Source organism: Xiphias gladius, chromosome 15 (assembly GCF_016859285.1).
Source record: "Xiphias gladius isolate SHS-SW01 ecotype Sanya breed wild chromosome 15, ASM1685928v1, whole genome shotgun sequence".
Classification (NCBI taxonomy): Eukaryota; Metazoa; Chordata; class Actinopteri; order Istiophoriformes; family Xiphiidae; genus Xiphias; species Xiphias gladius.
Genome location: NC_053414.1, coordinates 19834162 through 19857611, shown reverse-complemented (window position 1 = coordinate 19857611; position 23450 = coordinate 19834162). Strand labels below are relative to the sequence as shown.

General features: G+C 41.0%; 1 protein-coding gene across 6 annotated transcripts in view; it reads left to right on the top strand.

The window, feature by feature from the left end:
* LOC120800031 (septin-9-like) overlaps nt 1–23450 on the top strand; it is a 71761-nt gene that overhangs the window by 36266 nt on the left and 12045 nt on the right. For 3 of the 6 annotated variants that reach the window (XM_040145769.1, XM_040145768.1, XM_040145767.1), the window contains exons 3-6: nt 16942–17127; nt 21159–21287; nt 21448–21529; nt 22172–22309. In XM_040145769.1, the coding sequence (XP_040001703.1) occupies nt 16942–17127; nt 21159–21287; nt 21448–21529; nt 22172–22309 (535 nt within the window). Of the gene's footprint in view, nt 1–1213; nt 1462–5509; nt 5629–16073; nt 16168–16941; nt 17128–21158; nt 21288–21447; nt 21530–22171; nt 22310–23450 lie in introns of those variants that run through there. The other 3 variants (XM_040145770.1, XM_040145771.1, XM_040145772.1) reach the window with 3 other exon arrangements.

Sequence of the window (23450 nt, the reverse complement as noted above, 5' to 3'; positions counted from 1 at the left end):
GATGCTGTAAAAGCATAACGGTCCACTTGGCTGTGATGAAGTGACGCTGAAGTGTTGTTTCAGTGCCATTTACAGTGTTTCCGGGCTTTCAGGTCTGTACATGTGACATTCTACTGTAGAAATCTCATCGCTATTTCTATTTAAGGGAAGAATTGAAGCATTTAAGCAGTACAGTGTAAAAAAACAAAACAAAACAAAAAACTTGGCATTTTATTGTATAACATAGAATTTGGTAACAGTTCTGTGCAGGCAAGTAATGCATACATTTTCTGGTATTAATCCTTTTGTGTTTAAGTACCCCCCCCTTCTCTCCCCCAGGTTAATGTTTTGGATTAACCAAGCAAGCCTTGTGCAGACGTGCTGCGTAGCTGAATGACAGCTTTTATTGAATCATTAAGGATACTCAAGTCTTACCTGTGCAATAATTGGCACAGACTGCTGCTCTATGACTGGATATTTTGCCATAACTGAGGTTTGCAGTAATGATTTAGGGGTTTAGAAAATATAAGTGCAGCTTTATGGTTTGTGGGCCATTACTGTAGCTTCTTCGAAGAACACCATCTTCTGTTGAGAAAAGCCTTAGCAATGGAGCTTGGGGCAGCCTCAGGTGAAGTTTCAACCCCAGCCTCGATGTTGCGAAGTGCTTCTTGATGCTACACAGCTGAGCGCAGACATCAAAATCCCTCAGGGCGATCAAGGAAGCACACACACAACTGAAGATTTGGGGGAAAGGTGAGTTCCCACGGATGAGTTACTGCGTGATACCTAATGTAAGACTAAATATGTAGATTCTGTCATGGACCAAAGGGCTTCTGGTAGACCATTCCTGGTAAACCAATTTTAAATGTAACACCAAATGACCGATTCACAAAGATGATGGTTCGTGATTGCTAAAAGCAGAAAATTCTTTGTCTCTATCTCCTTCCCTGTATCTTCACATGGAAGGTCTCTATTATAGATAATTAGCATCATAACTTGGTTATGTGATTCTGGAAAACATGCAGCAACCGCACAAAGAGTTTAATTACAGTGCTCCTTCCATCTTCTCTTCATTTTTGAAGTTGAGTCATCTCTGTCCCTCGCCCCCACACATCCAGAGAGGGGCCAGGGATTCCCCAGAAGGCCGATCCCATGGAGTCGATGTGTTTATTGTTCATCAGGGAAGGCTTCCACTCCAGAGCATCAGAAATAGAGAGTACACATTGGTGTGTGCATCAGGGAGCGTAGTTAGTTAGATAAGCTCTTGTTCATCCACAGACCAGTGCAAAATTTAACAGCAGCTGTCATATAGACAAAACATACAGGCTGGGAAATATTCTGGAGCTTTCTTGCCTTATCATTGTGTTTTTTCATGTTAAACCCTACTGGAAAAAAGAGAGAGAAGAGACAGAAAAAGGCTGACAGCAGAAATGGCTTCCACTTGCAGTGAGATATACAACAACCACAATATGGAAAATCTCTGTGAGTATCTGCTTGGCTGTCTATTGTGTCTGTGCAAGAGCTTGGCTGTTTTAGACTATCTCTCTGCAGAGGCAGGATGACTGACTGGTTTCCATTAGGGCCGATCAGGCCGAGGCACTATGTATCCTCTTCAGATGGGGATATGGGAATTGGATGCACTGAAACATCCCGAGATGCTGATTGAATGTTTTTTTTGTTTTGTTTTCCCCTTTCTTTCTTTTGTTTTTCTTGCAAACCTCATTGTTTAGTTGAAACAAATCTGCTTATGAGACAGTATTCTGCACTTCCTTTTGTCATTCTCTCGAGTTGAGGAAACAGGTTCTCGCCTGAGAGTTGCTGTGGTTTAATGTGAAAGAAAACAATGCTTCTAAAAGAAAAATGGCTTAGTTTGAGCATGATACCTGAAAGTGGCAAAGGCTGCTCGTGCTCTCTGTCTTTCTAAGTCCTTAGTGCCAGCTCTCAGCGTTAAGCAGTCCAGCTGTGAAAGCTTTGGTGGCGTAAAACGGACAAAAAGACATCCTAGACATACATTCCCCCATAAACAAATGCTCAGGCCACAAAATCTGACCAGTTTATCTTCTTTGCGGTCGTCATTATAAAAACAGTGCAGACTTTTTACCCTGTTACCCAGTAAAAAGTTGACGAAAAAGTAAACACATGCCTGAGTTATTGTAACCTTTAGGAGAAATGTACACGTCTGAGGAATAAGCCTGGAGGACTGCAGTATTTCACTGTCAGCATGTGAGGCAGCTGAAGATAAATACACAGATTAATCCATCTGTGCTGTTAATGTATGTTCAGTGAATTTCAACTGGGGGTGGGGGTGGGCGGGGGTGGGGGGGGTGGGGGGGGCTGACTCTTGGAGGCCCCTTTAGGGTGTGGAGATAAACCTTCCTCACTCATCACACACATGCTGTCTCCATTTGCACCACAGGGGAGCAAAGCAACCACAGCAAAAGAAACACAACAGGAAGTCTCCAACAGACCAGATATCTTCCCTGTAGATATCCAGGCCAAGCCAGATGTTCTTCCTCTTTCCCCTTCTCCCTTCTGCTCCTTACTCTTCCATCCTCAACCCCATCACATCCCCGCCTCCTCTTCCTGCATTTCATCTCTTTTTTTCCCTTTGCCTGCTCTTTTCCTTGCTCCCCTCCTCCTCCTTGCTTTCAGCCTTTTCTTCGGCTCTAGGCCTCCCTCGGGGAGGACGTGTCACTGAGTCACTTGGTCCGCTGAGTCATGGAGGTGGCTCTTTTAACCAGCTCCATATGTGCTCTGCCCTGATTGGGTGGCCTTAAGCAATCAGCCCTGACCTCTGGGCCAATCACAGAGTTTCCCCAGTGCGGCTCTCAGCGTGCCAGTCATCACCGCATATTAGTCTTCAGTTACCTCTTCAGCCCACATGGGTTGATGTAATTGTTAAAAGTTGTGATGTGATTTGAGCCAAAATGGCTACTAGGTTTCAAAAGAAAAGCAATGAAACACAACGAAAGTCCCTTAATTTGAGCTTTGCAGAGCACCGGTGAGCGCATGACTTCACTTTAAAAAAAAATCAGACTCCTGGTTGAGTTTTGTAGATAAAATATGGGTGGACATTTAGATGGGATATCTCACTTGCACAGACCTTTTTCTCTATGCGTTTTCTGAAATCTGTTTGTGAAGATGTGCCTGTCTTGTCACGACAATGAATAATGTAAGCATGGAACTGTATGATACAGTATATACTTATTTTGACATGGGTGTAGATGAAAATTGTCCATGAGATACACACAAACACACACTTTCATTGCATGGCCCCTGCCTAACACAGTTAATCACCCAGTTTGGATTGTAATTGAATTTATTTTCCAAACGTTTTTTGCGGAAAGCTGCTTTTTAGGCTCTTTGCGGGACTAATAAAATAATGCTAATACCGCAGACCTCTACTTTGATCTTTAGTTCCCACGGGAAGAAATGGCAACTTCTGACACTGCTGGGTCATGGGTTTCATACTGACAGCGTTGTTTATTGTTTAGTGACAGCTATATGGAAAATGTTTTCTTTGATAAAAAGAGATATACAGTGGGAATGTGTCAGAAGTTTTGCCCAGACCCCCAGAACAGCTGTGCTTCAGTTTTGCGGGACAATAAAAACATTTAAATTTTGTCCTTTTTCCACATGGTACGTAGACCTGTGACAGATTTAGGATCCTTATCTCAAGAAAAAAACAAAACAAAAAAACAAGACATTTGTTGAGAGACAGTCCATTGCCAGACATGACTGCATTTCTATGATGAATCTATCAATAACACTACTAGCTGATAAAATATTGACAAGCTAGAGCAGTGATAGCTGAGTCTACTGCATGATTTTTCAATAGCATGAGACCTTTAAGATTTGTAAATGGAAACTCATAACAATAATGCCTACGTTTCAGTACTGTGCAGCACAGATTACCTGATACACATCCATGCGTTCAGGCTTCTGTGCATTCACATTCACAACAAAACCACAGCCAAATGTGAGCTTCTGCTCCAACTTTGACGGGAAGGAAACATTTGTGCTGAATGTTATGAAAACCTCTCTCAGGCCTTCAGTCTCTATGCTGATGGAAAAAGGATGAACCATATCAACAAAGGAACAAATTAATCACTTTCTTGTTCAGTCAAGATAAAATCCATTTAATAACCAGCCTCTTTCTTTAATCTTAAAATCTATTCTTAGAAAACATCTTTTCACGTTTCGACTACATTAGTATTTTGCAGTACGCGGGTTGGCTGTGATAAATGCGAATCCCTCTCTTGCGGGTGAACTGGGACACAGGAAGCACAGCAGAGCAATACAGATTTCCAGAGAACATTTGGATTTTGGAACCACTTTCATCTGTTTTGCAGCCATTATTGACTAAGTTGTTACATGAGTATTTCATGTACTGTAAGCTGAGTGGTGGTGGGTCAAAATAGGCAAATGAAAATAGAGATGGCATGGCAACAGCACCATAGAAAATGTATAAAAACATCCATCATAACTGCCTATGTTTGTCATTTAGTCAGGGACCCTTCTGTCTGAAAGATGATTTCTGGAAGCAGCAGTTTGACATTTTGAAAAACTACACCTTCTTGCTTATCTTTCTTTTCTTTGTGAGACTTAGATGAGAAGATTGATACCGCTCTCATGTTTGTCTGGTGAATCTATGGCTGATAAAGTCAGCAACCCATTAGCATAGTTTAGCACAAACTCTGGAAAAAGGGAAAACAGCTAGCCCGGCTCTGTGTAAAGGTAAAAAAAATCTGCCTGCCAGCACCTGTAGAGCTCACTGATTACGTGTGTAAGTGTCCAGCAAGTGGTTTTAATTTTTTCACAGCCTAGAATGAGCAGAGTTCCTAAAATGTCAAATTTTTGCTTTTTTTTTTTTTCTCTAAAGTCAGAAATGTTCTGTGTTAGTCATGGATTTAGTTACGAGTCAACCAGAGTTTTGAGGGATATGTGTGTGTGTGCGTGTTTGTCAAAGAGAGAGAGAGAGAGAGAGCCCTGGAGGGTTCAAGGAGAGACATGACCAATTGTTTTCAGTGCGGACACACACACACACACACGCACACACACACACACACACACACGATGCACAAACAACGCACGCACGCACACACACACATGCACAAATGATCTCATACCCTCCTCCGTGAAACAACGTGGTGGGAGGGAGAAAGCAGATGGACACACACAAGGACGGAAGTAAGGAGGATATTGCCTCCTGTCTTTTGCAAACACACAAGCACACACACACACACACACACACACACACACACACACACACACACACTTTCACCCACACACACAGACAGTGAGGAAATAATGAAAATAAATGTTCCTGTATTTTGTCATAATCACACTCTCCCACTGTCTATCTTTTTGATTAAACTGTACAAACACAGCTTTTCGTCGAGTGGGTCTACTTGATAGCACGTGGTTTGAGATTGCGTCGATATCCACATTGTTCTCCATTCACTTTCTCTGAATGAGGGGTGTGGCTGCCCAGTGCCTTCCCAGCCACTTGGGATGGCGGTCACATGACTGGGCTGTGGGCGTGGCCAGGAGAGCAGCAGCAGCCCAGCCTCACCAGCTGGAGCTGTGATTGAGAGAGGAAGAGAGTGGGAGAGGAAGAGAGAGGGGAGAAGGAGAGGAAAGGGTTGGGTGAGTTGTCGATTTTCATGTTTGCCGTGTGCTTTTCCATCTTGCTACTAGAGCTGTGAATGATATTAGAGACAGGAGAAAGAGGCAGAATAAGTGCTGAAGAGGGAGGGGAGGCTGAAACAGATATGGATTGGTGCTTTCAGGCTGCTGTTGTCAAAGTTAGTTTACCAGGTGTCGCGTGAGTGCCGTGTAGAAAATGAAGTGTTGAGGCTGAGAGGTGGAGAGTGAGTGTGTTGTTCGCAGGAGATCTGTTGAAAACTCCAAATTTAGTGTGCAGGCTGTGTGCTCTCTTATTTCTCTCTTTTTTTCTCTCTCTGTCCTTTCCCTTTCCCATTGTTCAGCCATCAGGGCGAGTTTGGGGGGTCAGCTCTACCACTCTACCCCCTCCCTCATACACTCCCCTCCTCTTTTCTTTCTCCCTTTCCCTCCCATTGTGTCTTCAGGTCGGGAGCATGCATGGATAATCAATCTGCCATAATGGGACAGAGCGTCGACCAATCAGGATAGCCCCTATTACTCTTTAAGTTGTCAGTTCTCCAGAGCTCTCTCCAGTCATCTTTTCTCCTTTAGCCTCAGCTCCTGTCACATTAGGCAGAGTTTCCAGGCTGTCTTTGATCCAGTGCAGTAGATTAGCCAGGCACTGATGGGGCCAAGCTGTTTTGACGTGATTTAATTTTGGCAATCCCTCGTGTCTGCTCTCGAGAGATTTTCTTGCCAAGTTCAAGGAGAGTTGAAGAGATGAACAGGTCATATTTTCAGTTTGAGTTTTGCTCTTCCACAGGGAATCGAATGAGCTCTTCTCCTGAGTCTTCTGGTGGGAAGAAAATTAGGTTGAGGTTAGTCACATAGCTTTAATTTTGTGCCCCAGAGGACAGCAAAACCAGAGAAATCAGTTATCTTCTGTGTTTTCAGTTCATCACATGGTTAACTTGTACACAGTTTGCAGTACATTGGTTAAATAGCTGTTTTGTTGGATGCTGCACTCAAAATCTTTGTCAACTCCTCACTAAAGAAACACAAGAGAACCGACACTTGTACAGTGGGTGTTTTTCTGCTCCATTTGCAGTCTAATCTTGTAGACGTGTTATCACCTGTGTTATAAGTATCTCGCTTTGCACCAGCCACAATATATCTGACAAGAAAAGTGTTGCATTTGACCTTGCACATTGAGACTACCACGTGAATAAGCTGCACTTGGGTGCTATCCTCAAATCACAGTAACAGTGCCACAATACCCACAGAGCATCATTGAACTAAACACTTAATTTGGATTTATTTTCCCACAGTTGTCACCCTGTTATGTCAGTGTCCTGAAGCTTAGCATTCAATGAATCCTCAAATTCCTAATGCTGCCTCCTATCTGATTTATATCTGAGCATTATTACAATAGGCGCCAGTTAAAGCCACTCAGCTATTGTTTGCATGTTGCTAATCAGCTTTGACCTGCTGATAATGGCTAATTTAATCACCACAGATAAGCACTTCATTAGGATTTTTTTGGGCCAGCAGAATGAAATAAATTCAAACAGTTTTTTTTTTCTTGCTGGAATTAAAATCCTGATATCACATAGCTAGTCCTGTGAGAGAAATCATTTTCAAGAAACCATGTGTTGTGTTACAGGTGCACGCAAAGAGTTCAAACCTGATTCTTCAAAGGTAAATCCACCCCTGTATAGATCTAACTTGTTGTTCCCATCATGTTGGACACTGCAGCGCACTTTTGGCCCAATTTTTTTGACCAAAGAATTTGCCCTGAAGGCAGCAAGGCTGGGAGGAGAAGAGGCATAAACTTGTTTTACAGTGAACGACCAGACTGGTTGTCTGAAAATATTCTTTCCCACATACAGTATGTCCTCGTAGTTCTCTAGCTAATTGTATCCATGTGTATACAGTAGAATCTTATGTGGACTTGCCTTATTTTCCTGTTCCATCAGCAAGTGAATAGCATAGTTGTGTTTTTGTTTGTGGTTTTGTCATCAGCAGTTTGTCTTAAGAAATGACTGACTAGCAGTCCTTTTGTAAAATGCAGAAGGAAGTCGAAGATAAATTTCTGCAAACATGTCTTGTACTGGGTATCACTCGAGATGCCCACAGTGGGAGGATGTTTTTTGTTCTACACGTATGTCACAGATGGGAGGAAGTGAGACATTTCATATCCTGTCAGAGGTGACAAGTTGTGGACCTGCCAACACTGGACGGGTGGAGGGGTGGAGGGGAGAGGGCGGAATATGCCATTTTTTTCTTGCTCTCTTCCACAGCACTGTGGCAGCATAATGCCACGAGGCACTGTGGTATTATGTCTCATCTGTCACTTTTTTTTAGATTCTGGGACGATAATTGGAAATGACAGAATGTCCTATTTGTTCACATTACAATCGATCCCCAGCTTGCACTTGAGAATTTATTATTGAAAATGTATTTTACAGAATGGAATTCCTTAACCGTCACCACATATTTAATAAAACATATAATTTATTGGTTTCTTCATAGAAGTATTTAAATGTAGACATCTTGATAAAACAGTTTGGATCGCTTACTCTTGTTTCTTCCTCTGGTGCTGTTTGCACTTGGATTCTTAGACTGGGTTGTAGATTTGTAGACAAGTATGGAAACATTTTGGTAATTAGTCAAGAACTGTATTTTATTCTTACTACTACTTACTACTTAGGAGTCTAAGAGAGGCACGCAGTATTTTAATTCATTTCCAAACATCTTCAAGCTGTTATACTGTCTTGCTGAGGCGTCTAAACAGAGTTATTTGACTTTTATTTTTGTCCTTCTCAGTATGATCGTTATCACGCATCTCCACACACCAGACTGTGTTAAAAGTACAATGGTGAACTGAAAAAAGACCTAATTAACAATACATTTTATATGCAACTAAATGAGCTCTCATTTCCTCTCAATAAGCGCTGCACAGCATCCATCCCTGCCCTGTACCAGTTGCCGTACTGCAGCTGTGGAGGGGTTTGCGGCTTTAACCTCCTAGTGTCCCCTTCCATGTTTCTCAGAAACGTTTGGGCTTTGAGTTATGGCTGTGGTCAGTCAGCCTACAGTACTGAGAGCTGCCCAGAACAGTGGGCTCTCACAATAGTACTCAGCACCACTATGACTTCCCTGCTGTGTTAGGCTTTATACTTTCTCATGTGCTCGCTCTCTGCTTACAGCTATCAATCCAAACCATTGTTATTATAGCATTTATCTCACATCTCATCTGTCTCTGGTCATGCCATTTGCCTCACTGACCCCCCGCTCCGTCTCTTCTCACTATTTCAATCTTTTCGAGGTGTTTTCGGACAGGTTGCTATCTACACTACCAGAAGTTTCCATGTGTAGAACTCTATTTCAATACCGAGCAGCACCATCTGCTTTGCCCCACGTTAGGGCACGGGTCACATTCTCAGTGGGCCCACACAAGTGACAACACTGAAAGATGAAGTGGGCCAGTTTCTGAAGTGCCGACGTCTGTTTGTGTCAGATGTAGCTGTCGTCGACTTCGCCGAACCTCATCGTCAGACACGGCAGGGAGTTATTATGATGGCGAAACACCTCAGGACTTTTAATCTTCGCGTTCCTCTGGTTTCAAAGTATCGATGGGGGTATGAGTGAGAGGGATTTCCACTTGGATGTACATGACAGCCCAGAGAGAACCTCCTCTATCCTCCCAGCTCCCTTCTGTTGTCCTCACTCTGTTGCTACCTCCTGTAAACACACCGTTATCTAATCTCACTCAAACAATGCAGTGTAACATTAAACTAGTGGCCTGTGCTCATTTTTAAAACCATGCTTACACTTGACATGGAAGTCAGGTACGCCAGTCAAAAAAACAGCAAATGCTTTCACAAACATTTCAGAAAGAGTTGAGTGTTTGAAACACACTCCAGGATTGTGGTCTGCCCAATATCAGACCTTTTTACAAAATAATATTTTAACTCCTTTTTTGGAAAGTCATTGGTAGTAAATCAGGATTTTAGGCACTGCCACAATATTAGCTGTTATGCCACGTAACCTAGTAGTCGATCACATCCATCTTGCCAGTTTAAACTTGTGACTGTGGTTCCTGTGTTTTATCCCTGTGCTGTCTTTATTCTGACTGTAATCCCTGACATGAATACTTTCACACTTCTTTGACCAGTGCACCTGTGATTTGGGCAAAGAGGATTCAAAATCTGGTCTTGCGTTTCTTTGAAAACATGCATACCAAAGTGCTGATTTCTGGGCCTCAGTAGAGCTGACAAATACTGGTAATTGGCACCCAAACAAATATAACTCAACCCTTTTGTTTCAAGGTCTATTAGGTTTTTACAATATTTTGTCTACTGCTTATCCAAAGTATAGCCTAAGTGCAGCTCCAGCATTCAGGCTTTTTTTATTTTTATTTTTATTTTTGAGTGTGTGTGTGTGCAAATGTTGCAATCTGATGTAGTAACTTACTGACATTGACATACAGGAGTTTATTTTCTGCCCAGCTATCCGTTTTCGGAGCTGTATTTCTGTGCCTGATGTCTTATTTTTGCATAGAGCCCTTCCTGTGAAACATATACTTATGCTTTTAAAATTTGAAGATTTGTCACTGCAGATTACAGCTGCGCTGCACTCAAATGCGCCGTGGGTTTAAACCATCTGCTCTGTGTAAGAGGTTGGATGACTTTTTGTCACAGTTGGGGGCAAGCCACTATTGTCTCTCCTGTTTTCCACTAAGTCTATTAGTGCCATTACTCATTATCAGGAAAATAAGCAATTAGTGTGTGACTGGAAATGGCAGTGATGTGTTTACATTGAAACTGAAATGAGTAGTGATAGGTTTTAATGTGCTTGTATCCGAAGACGAAACGGTGTATTTCTCATTTGAGACTCTATCAGACTCTACTCGTAAAACTACTCCATACATTTTTTTATATGATATGTTAATCCTGTATTCATGTGACACACTTAGGACTGTCACTCAACTCTTGTGCTGCCCTCTTCTTTCTGGACTCTCCATCTATCTCTTCCAAGTGGCAGCAGGCATAAAACTTTATGATCTCTTCCTCTTTAGAGAGAGCCACCAAAGGACCAGTGGAAATGTCATCTCCGGTTTAAAAAAGACAGAGAGTGAAAACACTTACAGAGAAATGCACTTAGATAGACACACACATGGGAGAGAAAAAAATGCAACTGAAATTCACCAGGGCAGAGATTCAGGGGTTTTACATCATGGGAACCATGTTAAAAATGTTGTTTCAAATAGCAGACAGTGTTTAAGAGCTGTCAGTAACTGTGTGAGTTAAAGTGTGTGAGTGGAAGAACAGACATGATACCCTCTTTTCCCCAATTCTCAGCCCCCCTAAGGAGTGACTGGATTGCTTTTGAACATATGCTTAGGCAGACTGAAGACAGGAAAAGGAAGGAAACCAAGTAATTACCAGATTACCTTAATTGACTACAAGCATCCCTACTTTTAGAGGAATCCCATTTGTCCAGGACACGTTACTTAAAAAGTTAACTTTATTTATTTTTTTTAAACGACTTTATCAGTTATCTATAATTTGGGTACCACCCCAACTTTTCATCAAAGGTAACATTGTCTGCTAGAGGTTAAAAAGGTTTTATTTATAGTAAACAACCTCACTCATGACCCACTTAACTGAAAACAGCTTAAAGGGGAGTCAGAGGTGGATAAAAGACATTTCTTATCCTCAGTACAGGCTGAGTTTGGTGATTAAGACTGTTGGTAGATTTCTTTGGTTGATATATTTGCAAGGCTGAATCTCTTTATCTGACCCCTGATTTTGGTACGCTGATGTGTCTAAATGCAACAAAGTTCAATGTTATGTGCCTGCTGCAGGGAACATGAGAAAATATCTTGTTATTGTTTAGGTCTCCTTTTCTTGCAACTGTATCCTGCATGACTGCAGCAGGATTTTCCACACAGTTCATCTCAGAGGTGGAGTGTAACATCAGTATGAGCGTAGCATGCACATTAAAAGCTTAGTTCTTCCCTGATGGCAGAATTTCTGTTTGAATCCAGAACTGAGATCAAATGGTCAATTATGAAATCCTCCCACATAGACCAGTGCCTTATATACAACGTCAGTCATCACCTAAAGCATACAGCATACAGCAAAAACTGTTGGCTCATCAGGACTAATTACATGTTGTGCATGCAAATCATTTTACGATTTCTTTCTGTCTTTGTCTCTTTTTTTTTCTGCAGGATATTTACCATACTGATACTGTCAGAAACTGGGCTGGAGTCAAACAATAACATACAAAAACCTACGTTCTCACATAATTCAAAACAGGGGAGCGGTGATGTGGCATGTGTGGATAGATGGAAACTGAATTTCTTTGGTTTTTAGGAGTCTTCTCAAGAATACAATGAAGACTTTGTTTCTGGCATTGGCGCGTTCAAGTTTCACTCAGTGAATATTAAATGTAGGGTTGGATGCGATGTTCCTGATGGGATTTTAATGAAGGCCTTGAGAGGGGATTTTTGAGTTATGTGTGAATCTAGAGTGGGAAGGGGATTCTCTGTTACAGCGAAGACTGAAAGTTGTATCTGATCGAAACAGTTTGTGTTAGTTTTCCAGGAGAGTTAGATTACAGGTCAGTCTAAGGAAGGAACAAAGTGGCCTCGATGCATCAGGATAGCGATTATCGATATCTGTCAGCTAAATGTTTACATGTTGCATACTTTTTGAAATATTTACATGATGTATTACTTTTCTGTGAGGGTTGAAGCCAGACAAGAATCCTGCGTGAAAACCATATTGTATTTTCTAGTCCAGCTTTGTCAGCATTCAGGATTAACAACAATAAATTCTGCTGTATTCTACTATAATGTTTTCCAAGAAACATGTTGAGTACTCTTTCACTTAAAGGCTGTACAGTCATAACTTTTGTCCTGAATAAAATAATGTAATGCTTACAAATGAGAGGTTAACTGTTACTGGATTTATGCAGTTTTTCAGAAGCTTATCCACCTTTATATGAAATGAAATGATGAATTAACAGTAATAATCCATATTTACTTATTTGACCCTACAGTGCTCTGATACTGTACAATACATGAGACATACGGATGAAAATGCCCTGTCTCAATCTAAATAAAGGAATAATAGTTAATTTAAGGCATACTCCATTGATTTTATCATTGTTCATCCATAAAGTTAGGGGACTTGCAACAGCCATATAAAAAAAACAGGGTCAAAATTGAAGCATCAGAGGCCGAGATATCCTGACTTTTAGTCAGGAGTATGGGTCAGTCTCCAAAAACAATGGATCCAATAATGCAACACAACATTTCTCTCTTTCAAAGTCCTCACTCTGAGTTTGTAGAAAAATTTGATATACTTGAAGCTCAAGCTGAGATAACCCCGATGACATCGCTGTGACATTATCAGGGTTATTTTGTCAGACTTTACAATTCCTCCTTCAGAGCCACAGAAAACATTCAGAGCCATTTTATGATTGTGCTCACAAGCTGAGTAGTACCCCTTGTGACTGAGTAAACTTTAAAAATAGTGGAGTGCGCCTTTAAGCTACAATTAATTCTAGTGCGGAAGTAAATGCTGTGGTTTGTACTGCTTTGAAGCCTTGGGTGACAGGAAACAACCACTACCGTAATGCTGAAATAACAAACAACAGAAGCTCACTTTTGAGTGCAGTATGAGTGAACTACAAGTTTTCTGAAGTAAAGGCATTTTTCACCAGTTGTCTTGTCTTTCAGAGAACATTATCATGCAGACCCACAACAAACAGCACAGTATCCTCCTCAGAAATGTAAGGATACACATAGAAATGCCAATGATAAAAATTGCAACAGCCCCAATTCAACTATAATCGCCCTCATTTGAAGATAAAGTACTAAAGTCATCTCTTTGATGGGATCTATCCAATCATGCAAAGAAAAAGCCTGAACTCATCTCCATTGATTAAGCAAAGCTCTCAAATCAGCTAATCCTAAAGTGCCGTTTTTGCATGTCATGAGGCAAAAAGAAAAAAAAAAAAAATGCTCTGCCTAGTATATTTATTGGAATTTATCTTCACTCATAACATCTCATTGCAGTTTAATAAAGCTGTTTTCATTTGGCGAGTTTGTATAGATGAAGGGAGATAAGAGGCAGGCCAGAAGTTTGGATGTGTTTTTTCTCATTGAAGGGTCAACACAGCTCATTGATGCACCTGTTTGGTGCTCTGCCCAGGTCAGTTTTCCATATGTTTCATTTGATTTAACTTTGCTTCCCACTGGCTCACTGGCTTTTTTTTTTTTCTGCCTCAGATAAATAACGGTGCCCTTCGTAGGAATTGTATTCCAGTGAAGTCTCATATGTCTGATACATTGTTCTATTTTGATGCATCTGCTGGGTCTGTCTCGTTTGAGAGCAGTTTGGATTTAACGGCTGAGGCCGCTGAGTTGTGATCTGAGTCAAACTGTATGTCTCTGCTCATATATAATGAGGTTACTCATTATTGTAGTTTATTTGCAGTGGAAAAGGTTATTAATGCTTTGTTTGTGGGAAATCGTAACACTCGAAAACAGATCTGAATCATAAATAGACACTTTAGAGCCTGTTGTGGATGTACTGTATAAATGTCAGAGCTGTAACTCGGGTACATAAGGGACAATTGTATAAAATAGCAGTGAATGACGATTGCTAATTGTCAGTGCATCCTTAGCCCTGAGAATGAAAGGGGAATCATTAGGAAGCATTGCTGATTCAAAAAAAAAAAAAAAAAAATTGGCGATGGACTCAGGCTGGTTGTCAGGCTGGGTAACACTTTGACTCTCCTGGCACTGCTGTTTGCTCTTCCTTTTTCCATTGTATGTGTTCACATGTCTCACATTTGCTTGTTTTTGTTACTACGGCTGTGTGTTGGCCTCTGCCACCGCCTGACTGCTTGTCTATTCTTAGAGAGTGGCCTTGTAAGCCAGCAGATGGCCCAGGGCTTGCGCGGTTATGTTGCCCAGGAGACAGTTTGGTTGCAGATCTGGAGTATGACATTAGGGCTACTTTACACTGTGTCATTCAAGAGGCTACTAATGCAGTCAGGCTCAGTGTAGCAGGGTTCAGTGCAAAGTTAGCCAAATGACGCTGTGTGACATCTCACAGGCTAAAGATAAATCGATCCAAATACTTCAGGATTACTGTTTCACTTCCAAGACAAAGCGTTTCTGTGTCAGGTTTCCTTAGGACATCAATGCAGCACTAAATCAGCTCTAGCCCACCGTGATGTGGTATTCACAGAGGGTTCACATTATAGCATGGACTGAACTGTCCTCCTGAATGTTAGCATTGCTGTTATACTGATAAAATCCATGTTGTAGCATAGTGGGAATTATTGCCCCTTTTGGATGCTGATGTTACGGTGCAAAAACAAAAACCTTTGCACTGAACATTTACTGACCGGTGGTGGTCTCATGGGGATGGATTTTTCCTTTTCCCCAAGATTTTAGCAATGGATTTAGGGAAGTTTAGCCAAGCCACATGTGCTTCCATGGCACAGTTCACCATACTGTGCGGGAACTGAAGGTTGGAGAGACTGACGTATACTGTTGAGACTGCTGAAGGTGTGGTGTAGCCCTTTCTCATACATGTAGTCCAAAATTGTGGGTCTTTTGTCTGGTGTGGAGAGGAGGAAAATAGTATTGAGGTCAGAGATATATCAGCTGCTCATCAATACTCCCATGAGTTTGGATTTTTGGGACGTGCAAGTGCGTAGGAGGGTGAGATTGTGACGTTTGTACATATTCCAGTGCACACCGTGGAATACGCATTCTTATTCCTTTACATTGTTCAATTAAGAGTTGGTTACATTGAATCTTTCAAATTATACCATGACAGGAGACACCTTTTCCCAAGACAAAGTAACAGGCAGCTGGAGAGGAGGGGTTTTCTTTTTTCCTTGAAAACATTTTTTCATCATAGTTTAGTAAAAGATGGGAAATTGGTACCCATAGTAGGATCACACGTCTTTTGCAGACGAGGCAAAACTGAGCAGAAGACTTGATGTCAGAAAATGTTTCACTGTCATATATGTTTCATTTATATTCATAGTAGGCACAGTATTGCAAAATCATGTTACAGGCAGGCTGTTGCTGTGTCATGTCCGACAGACAAATGAAAAACATATAGGCTTCTTTGTTCTTCAGCTGATAGATGCTGGTGTTTTGAACTCTTACTTTTCTGAGAAAAATAATGCACCCAAAGCAGAGCCTAAACTGTTACAGTTGCACCTGTGCCTGTATGTATGGAGGCTGCTCACCCAGAAAGAGGTAAGTATATAGTCAGGATGGCTGTGTCCATTTTCCTTCAGGTGTTATGTCTCTGTGGTTTGTATCGTCAGTGACTGCAGACCTCACACAGACACTACCACAAGTTTCTGTCACAGCACAGGAAACGTTGTCTCCTCCTACACGAAGCATGTAAGTCTGCTGCTGCTACAGGCACATACCAGCTCATTTGGCAGGGTTGAGCTGGTTTTCAGTTTGCTTGTTGCAGCGGTGCTTTGGCACACAGCCTTTGTTTTTTACCAATTGATCCTCCTGAAATTTAGGTAAGCCATGATTTGTAGTTGGAGGTTCCTTGGCCCAACAAGGTCTGTCCATTTTGTATTCCTAATTCTTTCATGATTATGAAGTTTGTCTCTAATCTTCAGCTGTACTGTTTCACTTGGGCTTCAACTCCCACATCGTTTGTTTCTGAAAAGTTAGAATTTCTCCTGTGGGCTGTGCTGCTAACATGAGATGGTTTCCGGACAAAATTTATGCAATGCGAGGAAGCAGATGTGTGCCTGTTCCCATTTGATTTATTGGTTAGTTTTATAGTTGAGTGTGTGCTTTGGAGTAAGGATCACTGGGAAAATAAGACTTATTTATCAAACCGTTAGGGTAAAGTTTATTTTGGTATTTTATGTCTCCCTGCTGGCACAAGTTGGGTTTTTGGCCGACAGGTGAAAATGGCAGATTATCACCTTTCAGTGTAGTCTTGTGTAAAGGCGAGAGCTCATAAATGTGAATTTCGAGTCTGGTATATCCTGTTTCACACAGGAAATTAACTGCTAAGATCAATACCTTCGGTAGTCTTCACACTGAACTTAGTGTTCCATGTGGTTAATATGATTTCACTTGCATTTGTGGACTGAGTTATGCAGTTGCTTTTTAAAGTTACTGCCTCCATTTTTATTGCCTATTTGATTTGTCGTAGACTTCAAATTTCATATATAATGCTTTATGCATGCGTGCATATTGAACCTGAAATCATAACATAGAAATCTATAACCTAAATTTAAAATCTCTTTATTTCTTCTTCTTTTTTCTGTATCCCTCAGGGTCAGAGGTTAATATGAGCCACAGCAACATGTCTGAGTCCGCCAAGCCCCACCACCCCAGTCCTCAAGGTAAAGGGGAGAAGACCCATGGCAGTGACTTCAGCTACGTGGGCATCGATGCCATCCTGGAGCAGATGAGGAGGAAGGCAATGAAGCAGGGTTTCGAGTTCAACATCATGGTTGTTGGTAAGCGTGACATGCACATCAACACCATTTAATAAAAAAGTCCCTCAGTCTGCTCGATCAGCTGCAGTTTTGATCAATGCACAAAACAATGAACAGGTGCCCAAAAGCTGCAGGAAGTCAAAACACTGGTCAAGGACAATTTTTGGACAATATTTTTGCTTTGTTGTTAACCCTAAGCTCATCTCCCACGAATTATGTTCATTCGCAACCAATTTACAGAAGTAATTTACCTTCGTTGGCATTATTTAGTGCCAGTGTAGGATGCAGTGTGATGAAAGGACAGTGATAACTAAGTGCGGAGGTCAGGGTGAATGGGGCACAAACCGCTTGCTTGAATCAGTATGGACACTTTTTTTCATATTTAGCCATAACCAGAATCTGTCCTTTAGCATAACCAAGTGGTTTTATGTGCACGAGCTTCACCGTGCCAGAATCATGCTGTAGTTGCCATGAGCAGATTTTGTTGTCAAAAACCTGCTAAAAAATGTTTTCGCAGTGTGTCAGCCCTCAAGACATATGTGGCTGATGCAAAATCTTACCATGTATAAAGATGTCATTTTCACGAGAACAGGTGGTGGTCTCACTGTATGAATACAATGGAAAATCTGTGGTACGATATAAAGATTAGTTTACCTGTTAGCTTCTCATCTGGCCCGACCCTGAGCTTGACATTGAGCTTGATTACGCGTTCATGTTAGATTTGGATAAAACTCGATCCTAACATTTAAACTGACACAGATGTATCCAAGAGGATTTGAAGCTGTAATTGCTTCCGTATGTCTTGTGTTTAAAACAGTTTTGACTCAGTACTGAATTCAGCAAAAAAAAAAAAAAAAAAAAAAAATCAGATGGTAACCATTAAAAATATTTTCAATTTAGGCTGCAACAACAGAAAATGCATAACAGAGCAAGGAGCAAGTTAAATTCATTCCGAAGGTGCTCTACAATCCAGAATGAGTAACACAGTATATAAATCAGCCCTAAACTTACACACACTGTGCACATCTTTTCTCACTGTCAGGATGTCATACACAAAATGCTAATGTGCAGATTCTCTGACCTGCAAAATACCCATAGTTTCTTTTTCTTTATTACATTTATCATGACACTTCTCCTGTCCTTTGATGCAGCCTTAAACAGCAAAGAAATAAATGTTTGTTTTTACTTCATTTGTTCTGTTAAGGGTCAGCCAGCCTATTGCCTTCCTCAACAAGCTCTTTTCTTTGTCTCCACGATGTAACAAACACAGACACACACACACTTGAGTGGATAAAAGGAGGTTGTCAGGCTGAGAAAGTGGCATAATGATGGCGATTACTCTGACAGGCCGAAGCACACACTCCTGAGGGAGCGCACACACCTCCTTAGAGAGCTGCAACACACCACCAATTAGGTGCCAGCACCATGCACTTACATGTACACACACACACACACACACACACCTCCATGAATGCATCTGTGTACGTACATGCAGGCGGGCACATCTGAAATAAAATTAAAACTATGAAAATATTATCCATGTCAAAATGTGTTTCTATCATACACTTGGTTCTAGTGCCTCAGCGAAATGCCTACTGGATTTTTTAAAACCTTCATGTTAATGTTTTATATTTGTTCATATTGGCTTTTTGGTAGTTACTGCAGAATGCAGTCTGTTTGATTTCAGGCCCTGCAGGGCAGCGTTTTGTACAGATAGCAAGATGGCATGTCGGCACATCTCCAAGGAGACGCATCCCAAACATCAAAACATGACAAACATGGATTTGTTACACATTGACCGATCCTGTTCATCAAAAGAGGCATATAAATTTATAACTGTTACGCGAATGAAGTGAAAGTGTGAGACAGAGCTCGAGTGAGAAAGTGAGGACCGTGCAGCGTGAGTCAGCGAATGTTTATTTGTGGGAATAAACAAAATGAAGCGCCTCAGTGAAACAACACTGGCTTTAATCTTTCTCAGATGCGTATCTTAGCTTTCATTACTGTTGCAGGTAAAGTGCACATTTCCACATAACGCTGGCATGTATCCACTTGCAGTGCTCCTCAAGGACAAATGAAACGTGTGTCGTCAGATCATATATAACACCGCGTTGTAAAATAACACTCTCACACTGTTTAGACTCGAGTAGACTACAATAAAAGTTTACAATAGAGGAGAACAATGATGACATTAAATCAGCATGAAGTGATTTTTAATTGTTAGAGGCAGGTTCGATAGACAGTGCTCTAGCAACATAAAAAAGCACCTACCTAACCCCTCACTGGAGTCATATTTCAGACTGTAAGGCCAGCATTGTCCTTTGTGACAATGCCATGCAGTCACATACCTATATTTTGATTTGTCTTTACTTTGCTAGATTGCTGGTTCCTTATGTAAATGTGGCAGAGAGTTAAACACATGCTAGGATGACACCGGGTCAAAATAAAACTTTTAAGAATCGAGCACCTTTTGGGATTCTGATAGCAGAGCTGTCACTTGGATGGCTAGTTAGGATGTGAAAGGTTATAGCAGCTGTGGCCTTAGCCCTGTGCCTTATGGTCTCCTCTATGAGATGCATTTGCCTAATCCTTGCCCTTAACCCGCTGACCTTTTTGTTTGCACCATGCAGGAAAGGGCAGCCAGGGGATCACATTGTGTGTGTGTGTGTTTGAGTGTGCGTGGGTGAGAGAGAGAGAACGTGTGAGTGTGTGTGAATGCAGGCGACTGAGAAGACTGCATGTATGGTGTTTGTGAGTGTGTGACACAGAGAGAGAAAGTGGTGTAAAAAGCTGCCCTGGGTGTTGCAGAGGGCCTGGCAGCTTGGCAACGGTCCACACGCCACAGTGGATGCCCACAGGGGCAGTGAACAGAGGGCGGGAGCGAAATGAAAGAAGTGAAACATGCTGGGCACATATACGTGTTTTTTTTTTTTTTTTTTTTTTTTTAATGTGAGAAATATTAAATCACAAATAATTACATATTTTAAAAGTGTCTAAACATCTTAAAACAACACAAAACCCATGTTTTCTTAACTGGTATGTTTTATTTTAAACAAGTTCACATGTATCTACAGTAGCTCCAAATGTATAAGGTTGCTTATTTCTGAAACTTTTCTGAAACTCTGTCAGCCAGTAGGCTTGTCTCACTGGACCATCCCTGAGTGGAAAATAGTTTATATGTATTTGGAAAGCAAGTTTCCTATTTCAGTGAGTTCACATTCACTGAAAAATGTTAGATGTACAGAGGCGATGTGTAACAGAGATACCGATACCTAATGTGTGCACACTGTAAGACTGTTTATTATATAGTAAGTGTGTGTAAGTGTTTAACTAATAAATAGCAAATGTAATGTAACATTATATTACATTGTAATGTAATTATTTTATTTTAAAGTACATGTAGGGCTGAATGAAAATATAGGAGCCATTATCATAATATGCACTTTGATGCATAATTTACACTGCAGTGGACAGTTATATTTTCAGTAAGGAAAAATGCAACAATACTCATATCGCAATAACGTATTCCTTACTTATTTTTAGTCAAAAATAGTTTATTTGGTTATTTGCTTTATTGGGGACAAAAGGAAGAAAGGGGTTAACAGATACAGGTAACAGATAGTCCTGACTTGCTTCACCTAGAATTATACTGTAGATCCAACTCAAGGGTTTCATCCCCCAGGTGGCTTGAGTGCAGTGGTGTATCTTAAAATTGTTTAAAAAAAAAACACTTTTGAATATTAGTCCACAGTAGAGTGTGTGTGTGTGTGTGTGTGTGGGGGGGGGGTGTCTATACGATACATCTGTCCTATTGACCTCCACAGCTTGCTGGTCTGACCCTGCAGCTGTCCTGCTATGCTCATGGTCCATTATCATACACACACCACACAACCCATACATTAGAAATTATGTCATGTGAATAATCTCACTGTTTTTGTGACTGTCTAGGGTTAAAACCACTAGTGAATGTGTTCCCAGTTTCTCTAACTCTTTTGTGTGTGTTTCTGTCTGTGTGTGTGTGTGTGTGTGCGTGTGTGCGTTTTCCCAATCAGGGCAAAGCGGCCTGGGGAAGTCCACTCTGATGAACACCCTGTTCAAATCCAAGGTGAGCCGTAAATCAGTTCAGCCCAACCCAGAGGAGAGGATCCCCAAGACCATCGAGATCAAGTCCATCAGTCACGGTTGGTCAAAGCTCACGTTCAGTAGCCTGCAGCGTAAACACCTGTAGTATTATTAATTTTCAGCATGTGCGTTTCTTGCTGCTCTGTTGATCTTTTTTTCTTTCTGTCTGCGTGTGTGTGTCCAAAAGAAAAACTAACGAAATAACCCTTCTGTGTCCAGATGTTGAGGAGAAAGGAGTGAGGATGAAGCTGACAGTTATCGACACCCCTGGCTTCGGAGATCAGATCAACAATGAAAACTGGTGAGCTAAAGTTACTTAATCTCAAGGCCTCAATAGCTGTCACTAAAGTTCATTGCATTTGTATTGTTACTTACTCAGTCCACGTGGTTATCAAACCCAAACTTCACTGATGGTGTTTTTTTAATTCATTTTATTATTTCATTTAGTCACTGGAAAGACTTGTGTCTTTCTGTGAGCCTTTAAATTTGAAAATTTCATTCCACTGAAATTCTGATTTTTTTTTTTTTTTTTTTAGGCTTAGCAGCTGTGTAAGAAAACCAATTTACCTGATTTAATTATAGTTAAGACTCTCATTAAATGTTTATGTAAAGATTTAACGTACAAATATCCATAATTTAATCAGTAAATTGACAAATAATTTTTCTCAAATTTCATTTTTTGGCTTTACTAACAACAGCCTAGAGGGAAGCTACATTGGACTGCATGACTGATGACATATATTATAGAGGCAAAAAGACACAAATGCTTAATTGTTTTGCAGAACATAACTATATGAATATCTATATCTACATGAAGCTATTGGACCATTATTCATCACTATACCCCTTCAGTTACTGCCAAAGCTTGAATAATTGAAGGCAATAGGTTTGTTGGCTTATACAAAGTTACCTTCTCATTCCTGAACTGTCTTTCCTTTGTCAGCTGGCAACCCATTATGAAGTTCATCAATGACCAGTATGAAGCCTACCTGCAGGAGGAAATCAACATCAACAGGAAGAAGAGGATCCCAGACTCCAGGGTGCACTGCTGCATATACTTCATACCTCCCACAGGCCACTGGTAAGATAACGTATCAAAGAGCGGCACATTCTTGTTACTAATTGCCCCACAGCTGCAGAGATGAATCAGGCCTTCTGGGAATCTTTCCCCTGACATATTGTCTTTCCACAGAACTTCAGCTGTGTCCTTATCCAGCTCTTCTTTCTCATCTCCACAGACCACATGTGGAACTCATTCTCTCCTCAGAGAAACTAAAGTATCACTTGAAGAGTCAGATTTCACAAAGAAATTGGATTCTACAGTTCTCACAGTTGAGGGAGATACAGTGAAACAACTATCAGGATGTAGAGAGTACCTTATCTTGAAAATGAGAAATAGTGGTAGAGCCAATTAGAGGCTTATTGATCAGTGCATTCACCATTAAAATGTATGGCATGATATAATCTCAAGAGTGTCTACCTTGCCACAGTCTACCAGTGTCTTAATTTATTGTGTCATTAGACCCAAAAGTATTTGAATTTGGAAAAACTGTTGCATTAGAGGTCTGGATTTGATAATTGGTTTATCTTGCGATCAGTGCGTCTTTTTATTCATCTGGAAAATATTTACCATTGTTAAACAGAGAGAGGGGACTCCAAGTGGTTAACAGGCCCACTTCTGGTAGAAATCAACACGACAGTGGTCAGACACTAGCCCATTTTAATGAGCCTCTTTTCCAGCACAAGACTACATTTGGATCCCAGGAAAAGATTGTCCCCAGATTAAATGATGCTAACCGACCAAAGTCAGTGTAATTCTACCAATAATGAAGATATAATTTTGCACAAGATGTGTTCGAGTAAATTAAATGAAGAGGGGCTTTGCAGAATCAAAAACCGGATATGTTTAAAGCGTCCTTACAGTATCTTGGCAAAACACACGTCTCTTGTTAAACAGATGGAGGACGTTTGATTCAGTTACATGACGTTGGCTTCGGCTAAACTTTACTAATACCAAAATAATAGAAAAACCACATTTCTCCTCTGATTAGGGTCATTTTCTCCAGTCGACTATCATTTGTTCGACTCAACAGCGATAAGTGGTGCGTCCTCATGTGCACTGGGGGTCAAGGAGGACGTACTGCCACACCTGCAGACAAACACCATGGCTCAGAGTATTTGTGGTTGATAGAGGCATCTTGATAGGGATACTGTGTTGTACA